Here is a 10,220-nt window from a genome sequence, read left to right as displayed (position 1 = left end):
CCAATCTAAATCTCCCCTCTTTCAGTTTAAAACCATCAGCCCTTGTTTTCCCACTACAAGTCTTAGTAAAAAGTCTGTCTCTGTCATCACCAGGAGAGAGCCAGGTCTTTCTTGCAAACTTTTGTCTAATTTACTTACCAGTAAGATTTTCCAGAAGTTCAAATCTAAGGGATTTGGCCTAATGTATTCCCGTTCTGGCCAGCTCTAGAAATTACCCCTCCTGTGCTCTTTCTTATCTGAACAGCTTTCAGGGATGCAATTTCCGTGCCTACCTTGGATGCCAGGCAGGTGTCGGCTTTTTTGTTGGCTCTCACTTTTTCCTACGGTGAACAAACCCTTTAAGAAAATTCTTTTCTTCATGTCTGTGCCTTGGCTATCCCCAAACCCCAGAGCATCCATGAGGTTTATGAATGGGGTCCTATTCTGGCCCTGTGAGCTCTGGTATGTAAGTTACTCCTGCTGGGGGTCCTGGGCAGTGTGACTGTACATACCAATAAACACTCAACAGGCAAGGAATCATCGCTAGCAATTGGAGGTCACTGACATATTGCTCATATGTTTCTACTCATTTCTCTCAGCATCCCTGGAGATTATGAGAGCCACCTAGAACAGCAAAGGTAAGTTGGAGAACACAGGATGCATCTCATCTCTTTATTTCCATAGCACTTGTGCAAGCTCCAACAAATACAGCTGAGACTGCAATGCCTGCTATGTTCCTCTGAGTGTTTGCAATGCCGAATCCTTTCATTTCTGCAGCATTAAGAATCACCAAAATCCCCTAGGAAAGCTTTCTAGGATCATGCCCTTTTAAAAACCAATTTTTTAAAAGGTCGCTATGCATCTAAACTGCTAACTAGACAATTATCTGCATGTTTAAACATCTACAAAATAATTTAAAACAAACAAACATACAAACAAACAAAACCCACAAAACACCACAGCTTTGTAGCTACGTCTGAAGAAAGCTAGTAATTATTTTAAATCCCACACTGAGCAGCCACCACTTCCAAGGCTATGGACAGCAGCAGGGAGGGCCTGCTTAAACACAGTCATTGAGTAGCTGTTGGCACTCAACCCAGTAGTTCCCACGCTCCTGGCTCCTAAGCAGGTGAGCAGTGTTGCTTCCTTTCACCTCAGAGACATCTTATGCAGTAAAAGTCCAGTTGTCGGTTTACCAGAGGTTTTATGTGCACATCATAGTCTGATGCTTAACCAGAACACTAGGTTTGCTTTGCAAGAATCAATCTGCCTGTCCATTGGGATTTCAGGAACACCCAAGACAAAGTGTCCTGGATTCTGTTCCAGCTGCTTGTCCTGGGCTATCTCCTTCCCTCTGCACTCTTCAGAGTAGGCAGGGAACAGACCATGAACTGAATGAACAGTAGCTACCTGATTCTACTGGCCAGCTTCCCTGTAGACGCACACCTGCAGGTGGCTGTCTATATGTATATAAATGGAATAAAAATCCTGTCTGCACCACAGTTCATCCAGCAAGTTGCTTGTGTTGGGAGAAGCACGTGTTCAACACAAATGTGAGTGGTGACTCCTGAGGTGTCTGTCCTAAGTGACAATATTTTTGTGTAGTATTATCCAACCTTTGCTTGGACCCTTTCACCACCTAAATATTCTTCAAAAAAAGCCACCCTCAAATTAGTATGTGACAAAACTGAGATTTCATTTTCCTCTGCACAGCTACTTAAACAGTAAAAATCAGCAGTACCACGTGTCTCCTCACTGTTCTGCCTGCTCCATGACAGTAGAGTATCTCTGCCATGATTCAGTCTCTGTCACGATGAAGTTTCCTGCTTAGAAATAAGAGCTGCCATCAGCACCCTTTGTACTTTTGGTACAGCAACAGTGTATGTAAGCATGGAGTCGCTATTGTTAACCAAGATCAAACCAATGAAAAAGGAAGCAATTTTATGTAACTGGGGTTTTTATTCCTATAATCTCCATTTCATGAATCTACAGATAAAACAGAAAGCAGTTCTGCTTGTTGTGATGTCAGTTTTAATGTAACCTTTCTGATAAACAAAACTAAACAGCAATTAAACGGTGATCAAATTAGTCTTTATTGGTTCATTACATGTAACATCTGTAAGGAAACTGCCTGGAAATAGAAGGGCTGTATCTTTTATCCCATAATATCATGAAACAAAACTAACAGCAAGAAATGACAGGCTTATTGCACGAATATTGAAGTACAGAGCACAGGGAAATAACATTCTAACACAAACCCTTAGAAAAGGGTACTGTAATTTTGTTCAACCAAAATTCGTATTTAACAACAAATATAGTTTTCTGCAGAAAATCTTATGCTGCCACAAGCAACCCTGTTACTTAAGTACATCCTGTTTGGGCACTTTTAAGCTTTTCCAGCGTCTCAAAATTACTTTGTATTTCTCATTTTCAGTTTTGTCAGATACCTTTTTCAAGACTACTCGCATAACTACAGCAGTTCCTGTTTCTTTATCTTCACCTACTATGAGATCCAGCGTGTCACCAATTTTTACCTGTGAACAGAAAGAGAAGATAGTGATTACAAACATTCTCTGGGGAAAACAAACCCTTGTACTCTAGGTCCAATTTTAATTTTGTTCCTTTCTTTCCATTCAATACTCTTAACTTACAGGAAGTGAGTTAAGGAGAGGAGGAAGGAAGGCAATACTAGACCCATTATAGTTCCTCCAGCTATGAACTTCCAGGAAAGCCCTGGTAATAAGCAACTAAATGTCTCATGACCTTCTCTGCCAAGAGCTTTACCCTTCCTGTTCAACAACCCAAAATTAACTCTATGAAAAAGGTGTAGTGTAGTTGGTTTTTTTTCTGAAAGACATTTCCTGCAAACCTTTTGGCATCAACTCAGACAAAAACCAGCAAAACATGAAGTTCTCCCTCCGGCTTTTAAAACAGTTTCAAGAGCTTTAAAGAACAGAGTGCTGGTCAACTGTGCTTCTTTCAAAAGTTACAAAAGCAGTATGACTCTTCAACAGCTAGCCCTAACTTTAAGGCATCAGGAATAGAAAACTTTGATGACAGTAGCCACCACCTAGGATCACCCTCATATACAGGGTGGGTGCAAGTATGCTGGTCACCATTCTGGTGAGCTCTGTTGTGAAAGAGTATGGGCTGCAGCCCTTCTGGCTCTTCTCCTAACTGTGTCCCCCTGTGCTCTGTTACCGACACAATAACCTTTCCTGAGCTACCTCAGTTTCAATCCCTTTCCATCAGCAAACATTCATATTTTCTTTAATCATGTGCCTGCTCCACCCACATCTCAGATGTGGTCGTTCCTACTCCATCAACTTCACATCTATCACCACTTCATTCAGCAACTTAGAAAGTTCTGTCCTTGCTGCCATCTGCCTCTTCCGACTTTCTGCCTTAGACTTCACTGTCAAATAACACAAGCCCCCTGTCTTCCTTAGGGAATAATGTCTTACCCAGGGAATCACAGCCACACACACAAAGCTGGAAGTGGTGTTAGCAATGCTATTCATTCACCTGTGCAGAGCTATTTAAAGGGAGAAGAAGAGGTCATGCCTTAGTTATTTTCTTGTACAGTATTAAAAGATTTAAATTTTAAAAAGTCTTACAGTTCTACTTTTCTTCCACAGTTTTTCTCCATTCAGCCTGAGTTCATTATTGTAGAATGCATCTTCTACTTTACTGAAGAAAAACAAGGTTTTATTGCATTTACAGTGTGCAGCAGACTGAACACAATTGTTTCTTTGCAGATAGATACACAAGACCACCACTCAAGTGCAAGGCACACACGTTAATTTGCACATACAAGATACCTTTATTTAAGGTCAGGACAGACTTGAACTGGAAGTAAAGAAAACATTTTTCACAGATATTAAATGAAATAACAGAGTACAGCTGCTCTGTGCCACAGGAGGAAGCAGTAAAAAGCTGTTTCTAAAGACCTGTCTCCTGATTATCCAACAAAACACGTCCCCTTTCCTGCACCAGCCAGTTCAATGATTTTTAAGCGAAGTTACACTGATATTCTGTTCTAACAACACTGCAATATAAGGCTTCTCTAGGTAGCATTAGATCAAGCATTGCAATATATTTATAGAGTGCACATTTACTTGGTTGACCTAGTATGTTAGGTTTATAATTACCCTCACCTATTTCTACAGCCATTAGCTACAATTAAGCCAGTAGCTTATTAACTTACTCCCTCAATCTCAAATTAGATCCTTTTTTATTACTTAGTATTTTGAGTTTTCTTTATTTTAAAGAAGTAACTGATAGAAAATGCCTCCTCAGCAATCTGAGAAATACTGCAGACAGCAAAAACCAGAAAACAGGCTGTTTCAAAGGAGATGAGGTGAAACAAACAAGAACACCCATACAACCAAACTCTATTTTCAGACAGTCGAAACAGCTACATCAAAAATAGCCACCCACAAGCTCAGCTATTCCAGCAATAAAAGGGTATACACCCCCAAATTTTAGATAGACGACATCTTTCTCATTAGCAGGCTTCTTCCATACTTACTTTCTTGCAATGTCCAGACCAGATTTCAGGATCACATCATATCGAAGAGACTGCACGACTTTTTCAAGATCCTTGTAATCTTTTACTACATTGGGGTCATTTTCAAATTCATCTTCCAAGTTGCTTTCATCTTCATCCTCTTCTTCCTCTTCTTCCTCTTCTTGTAAAGTTTCTCTGCTTCTTTTAGAGCTTTTGCTACTTTTGTTCCGCAAAGGAAGTACTGAGATACTCTCTGGAGAAAGTCTTAGTGCACAGTGTTTTACTAGGGAAAAGCTGAAACATCTTCTGTAGTTTACCATGCTTGCCTGGCAGCTACAGAATACACTTCTCCTCCAAGAGGGATACAGTTTATTACAGGGGAATTTCTCCCACAGTCCAAACCAGACATTTAGTTTTCTGAAGGTAGTGATGGGGAGTCTGAAGCCAGTCATAGCATACCCTAAAATAAACCAAACATCAACATGTAAAAATGAGCAACTGCTTTGATTACTGGAAGGATTTTTCCAGGTATGACACAGTAAGTTACTACAAAAAGATGATTATCTAGTTCACACAGAGCAAAACATCATCTAAAATCACAAGGCCATACTGGCTTTATGCTCTGCCTTTCTCATACACTGTCCACCATTCCTTGAGAGGAATGGTTGGACTCGATGATCCAGTGGGTCTTTTCCAACCTGGTGATTCTATGAAAAGCTAATATAAAAGCTGAAAACACCAAAACCACTAAACCCTTCAGTGGAATACTCCATTAGTAATTAGAGAATCATAGAATAGTTTGGGTTGGAAGGGACCTTAAAGATCGTCCAGTTCCAACCCCCCTGCCATGCGCAGAGACACCTCCCACTGGATCAGGCTGCCCAAGGCCCCATCCAGCCTGGCCTTGAACACCTCCAGGGATGGGGCAGCCACAGCTTCCCTGGGCAACCTGTGCCAGTGCCTCACCACTCTCATAGTGAAGAAGTTCCTCATGTCTAGTCTAAATCTGTCCCTCCCCAGTTTATCCCCACTGCTCCTAGTCCTATCACCACAAGCCTTTGTGAACAGTCCCTCCCCAGCTTTCCTGTAGCCCTTCAGATACTGTAAGGCTGTTATAAGATCTCCTCAGAGCCTTCTCTTCTCCAGGCTGAACAACCCCATCTCTCTCAGCCTCTCCTCCTATGGGAGGTGCTTCAGCCCTCTGATCATCTTTGTAGCCCTCCTCTGGACCCATTCCAACAGCTCCATATCCTTCTTACATTGAGGATTCCAGAACTGGACAGAGTACTCCAGATGAGGTTTCCCAAGAGAGGAATAGAGGGGCAGAATCACCTCCCTCAACCTGCTGGCCACGCTTCTTTTGATGCAGCCCAGGATATGGTTGTCCTTCTGGGCTGCAATGGCACGTTGCTGACTCATGTCGAGCTTCTCATCAACCAGCACCCCCAAGTCCTTCTCTGCAGGGCAGCTCTCAATCACATCATCCCCCATCGTGTACTGAAATTGGGGATTGCCCCAACCCAGGTGTAGGACCTCACACTTGGCCTTATTGAACCTCGTGAGTTCCACTTCTCCAGCCTGTCCAGGTCCCTCTGGATAACAACCCGTCCTTCTGGTGTGGCAACTGCAAGCTGACTTGCTGAGGGTGCACGCAATCTGTCTATATCATTGATAAAGATATTAAACAGCACCGGTCCCAGTACGGACCCCTGAGGGACACCACTTATCATGGACCTCCATCTGGATATCGAGCTGTTGACCACTACTCTCTCCATTTCTGGTGTTCAATATTAACCGTCCAAACACATTTGTGTCACTTTCCTCCCTACATCGGAAATAAAATTCACAGGAGAAACAGAAGCAAAGTTAACTATGTCATAAAAAGCTCAGGGAGACCTACATTTGTCATGACTCACTGTCAATAAAACAACTCTCTCAATTCTGCAAGAAAACCCAGAAGAGCCGGGGAGCTTGGAACTAGATGATAGGGGAGTTGGAACTGGATGATCTTTAAGGTCCCTTCCAACCCAAACTATTCGATGATTCTATGATTCTAATCAAGCTCCTGAAGCTCAGGCTCTGTTCCCAAGGCTCTCCCACCCCTCCAGCATTGCTGGGACGGGACAAGCAGGTGAAAACACCCCTCCCCTCAAAAATCCCAAACCTCAGACGTCTTTCAGCCCCCTTGGAAAGTCTTTTCCAGCCCTTCCCAGCCAGGCGGAGCGCGGGCTTTCAGCGCGGTGTGGAAAGAAACCCAGGAGCCCTCAGGAGACCCGAGCTCGCTTTCCCTCGGCGGAGGCGACCACGGGCCGGACAGGAATAACCCCCTCGGCTTCCTCCCGCTGAAACACGAGCCCGCGGCGCCCGTGACGCGCGGCTCGGAGCCCGGGACGGCGCGGCCCTCGCCGGAGCCCCGGGGACCCGAGTTCCGGAGCGCCGGCTCGGACGCGTCAGCGGCTTTCGCGGCTGATTTCTAGCGCCCGGTCTCCCTCGGGCTGCCCGGCGGGCCCGGCCCGGCCCGGCCCCGGCCCCGCGGCTGCTCCCCGCGGCGGGAAAAGGGCGCGGGAAAGGAGGGAAGGGCGGGAGCGCGCGAAGGGCCGCGGGGAAGGGAGGAGGCGCGCGCACGGGAAAGGGCGCGCGCACAGGGCGTGAGGCGCGCGGTTGCGAGCCCCGGCGCCCCCCGTGCCCGCGGGGAAACCCGCTCGCCGCCCCCCCCGCCCCCGGGCCGAGCCGCGGGTACCTGAGCGCCGCCGGGCCCAGAGCCGCCGACCCCGCTGGCAGCCGGAGGCGGGGCCGCCGCAGCCCGGGCCGGCGCCCCCTGCCGGGCCGGAGGAGCCTCTGCCCCGGGGCTGGGGGGGCGGGAGATCTCGGGGGCGGATCCGGGCCCTCCGGCTCCGCGCCACCGCTCTCGCGCCCCACCGGGATTCGAACAAGCGCTTTCCCGTTACGACTTTCTGCCCCGTTACTTTTCCCGGCGTGTGCTGGGGCTTTTGGGTGGGGCAGGGCATCCCTCTGTCCCAGGGCATCCCTCCTGCCCGGCATCCCTCCAGCCCCAGGTCATCCCTCCTGTCCCACGACATCCCTACTGTCCCAGGGCATCCCTCCCGTCCCACAGCATCCCACCAGTCCCACAGCATCCCTTCTGTCGCACATCCCTTCTGTCCCAGAGCACCCCTTCTGTCTCAGGTCTTCCTTTCTGTCCCACAGCATCCTTCCTGTTCCAGGGCATCCCTCCCACCCCAGGGCACCCCTGACACCCCAGGACATCCCTCCCGCCCCACCGCGCTGCTCCCCAGCTCTCCACAGTCACAGCACTCGAGGAGCAGTGGTGTCAGTACTTTTTCACATCGTTTTGATTTCACACAGCCTCCGATCCACCCTTTGCAATACTTGGAAAAATATTTAGCTTCTATGAGACCAGGACTCCTGCACCTCAGTGCCAAGGACCAGTCTGTGTTTCCATAGTCATAGAATCATTAAAGTTGGAAGAGACATAGAAGAGCATCCAGCCCAGCCATCAGCCCAACACCACCATGCCTACTAAACCACGTCCCGAGGTGCCACTTTTTGTACATCTCCAGGGATGGTGACTCAACCACTTCCCTGGGCAAGCCAGTTCTAATACCTGCTTGACCACGCTTTTGGTGAAGAATTTTTTTCTAATATCAAATCTAAACCTCACCTGATGCAACCTGAGGCCACTTCCTCTCATCCTATCACTTGTTACATGGGAGTAAAGACCAACACCGGCCTCTCTACATCCTCCTTTCTGGTAGCTGTAGGGGGTAATGAGGTCTCCCCTCAGCCTCTTCTCCAGGCTAAACAGCCCCAGTTCTCCCAGCTGCTCTTTCTAAGACTTGTTCTCAGACCCTTCATCAGCTTTGCTGCTCTCCAATGGACACACTCCAGCAGCTCAATATCTTTCTTGTGCTGAGTGGCCCAAAACTGAACGTGATATTTGAGGTGCAGTCTCACAGTGGGGGTAAAATCACTTCCCTACTCCTACTGACCACACCATTTCTGATACAAGCCAGGATACTGTTGGCCTTCTTGGCCACCTGGACACACTTCTGGCTTATATTCAGGTGGTTCTCAACCAACACCCCCAGGTCCTTTTCCACTGGGCAACTTTCCAGCCGCTCTTCCCCAAGCCTGTAGCATTGCCTGGGGTTGTTTTTGACCCAAGTGCAGGGCCCAGCACTTGGCCTTTTTGAATCTCATTACAGTTGGCCTCAGCCCATTGATTCATCCCTCCAGACTCTGCTCAAACCAGAAAACAGTGGAAAACTCTCACCGGGGAAATGCCTCCAGCAGAGGCTAAAGTTTCCTGACCACAGATTAATTTGAAAGGCTTTGGCCATCATGACAGTCTAATCCAAATCCCATTGTGGCCTGGGTTTCCCTTGTCCTTATCTTTGTTACTTTCCTTCACATTACCTCTCCTTCATCCCTTCCACTTTGGCATTATTGGTGGTAATACATAATCCCTTCTCTTTGGGGCTGAGAAACTAGGAGAGGTCCAACTCTCCACCTGTCTTTTCCCAGCTTTCTCTCTGTTGTGCACCAACCACGCCTCCCCTCAGCATTTGGGAAATTCTCTGCATCCACGCAAAACTGATAGGAAACCCAGCCCCATCAGGTTGGCAGCATCTTGCCCTGATGTGAGTGACTGTACAAGGCTCAGGGTAACTTTGGCAGATGGAAGAGCTGCACAGCAGCTCTGCAATTAGCATGGGCGTTATAAGTGATTGCTTAATTTTACACCTATATAAACTTTGTCATAAAGCATTTGAATGAGTGGTTTTACTGCCAGGGATATTTTGTAACTAAGCAATTCCTTAGTAAAGCTATGTCCCCTCCTTAGAAACATCACCAGGCAGGAAGTTGCAAACATCTTTATGTTCTTTTGTCTTTTGATTGTTCCAGTGCAGAGTTCTGTAAGGTTATGACCAATTTCTCTTGGGACTATATCTGTTAGCTTTTTAGCACTTCCCTCCTATATGTCTTAAAATACACATACACCCTTATTGAGGAAAAAAAAGAAAAAAACATTTGGTAGGAGTAAGTTGCCTGCATTTGTACAGGCACACAGTGAGTCAGAACAGAAATGAGTGTCTGAATAGCGGGGATTCCCTGAGCAGAAATGCTACTTCCTCTGGAGGGGAAAAAACCTCACACCCAATCCCCCCAGAAAAACCAAATTCATCTTTCCATATACCCCATTCTTTTCTGAGCTCTTAGAACACGATTTGCTTCATGTAGGATTAAAGTCATACTCTAACTTTGCTAAAAGTGAAGATAACTTACTCTCAATGAGCAAAGATACAAGTATTAGAGCCTTTCTAGGTTAGTCTGGCATTATACGTCTTTAGTGTATCTTCATATTGAAAGGCAAGGTAAAGGATGTGCCTTATGTCACTGTCTTTTATATTCTTCAATTACAATGACATAGCAGCATCTTTCAAAAGCATGAAGTAATCGATTCATTGATCAGCATCCTTTTCTGCAGGCCTTACTGTTTGCAGAATGTTAATAGTGTGGCACTCAAACAGGTTCCCCCCTGCACATAGAGAAAATCTAGCTTGGATGTCTCAAACAGGTATCATGCATCTGATTTATCTCATCATCTTTGTCGTTCTTGTTTAATTTCCTAGTCTAGCTTCAAGGACGACTGTTCTAGTTGTACTGATTAGAGGGTACATCATGCTACTGTTATGATTCTGTCACAAAA

At 46.3% G+C, this 10,220-nt stretch overlaps 1 protein-coding gene across 1 annotated transcript; it reads right to left on the bottom strand.

The window, feature by feature from the left end:
• Window positions 1-2,048: 2,048 nt before the first annotated feature.
• Window positions 2,049-7,293, bottom strand: MTRES1 (mitochondrial transcription rescue factor 1). The gene is made up of 4 exons (XM_069851645.1): window positions 7,230-7,293; window positions 4,511-4,949; window positions 3,597-3,669; window positions 2,049-2,513 (listed from the first exon to the last, which is right to left on the bottom strand). Exons 2-4 carry the CDS (start codon window positions 4,939-4,941, stop codon window positions 2,337-2,339), a joined length of 681 nt encoding a protein of 226 aa, XP_069707746.1. The 5' UTR covers window positions 4,942-4,949; window positions 7,230-7,293; the 3' UTR covers window positions 2,049-2,336.
• Between the last annotated feature and the right edge of the window lie 2,927 nt (window positions 7,294-10,220).

The sequence above is a fragment of the Phaenicophaeus curvirostris genome, chromosome 2 (assembly GCF_032191515.1).
Source record: "Phaenicophaeus curvirostris isolate KB17595 chromosome 2, BPBGC_Pcur_1.0, whole genome shotgun sequence".
Lineage (NCBI taxonomy): Eukaryota > Metazoa > Chordata > Aves > Cuculiformes > Cuculidae > Phaenicophaeus > Phaenicophaeus curvirostris.
Note: the sequence above shows the minus strand (reverse complement) of the source record. Positions and strands in the feature narration are given on the sequence as shown.

Bases quoted from the DNA above. Each gene is read 5' to 3' on its own strand.
- MTRES1 (XM_069851645.1), bottom strand. From the start codon at position 4,941: ATGACTGGCTTCAGACTCCCCATCACTACCTTCAGAAAACTAAATGTC. The intron at 3,670-4,510 runs GTAAGTATGGAA...GTTTTTCTTCAG, and splicing joins GGTCTGGACATTGCAAGAAA to TAAAGTAGAAGATGCATTCT. The intron at 2,514-3,596 runs GTAAGACTTTTT...TTCTGTTCACAG, and splicing joins TGTGGAAGAAAAGTAGAACT to GTAAAAATTGGTGACACGCT.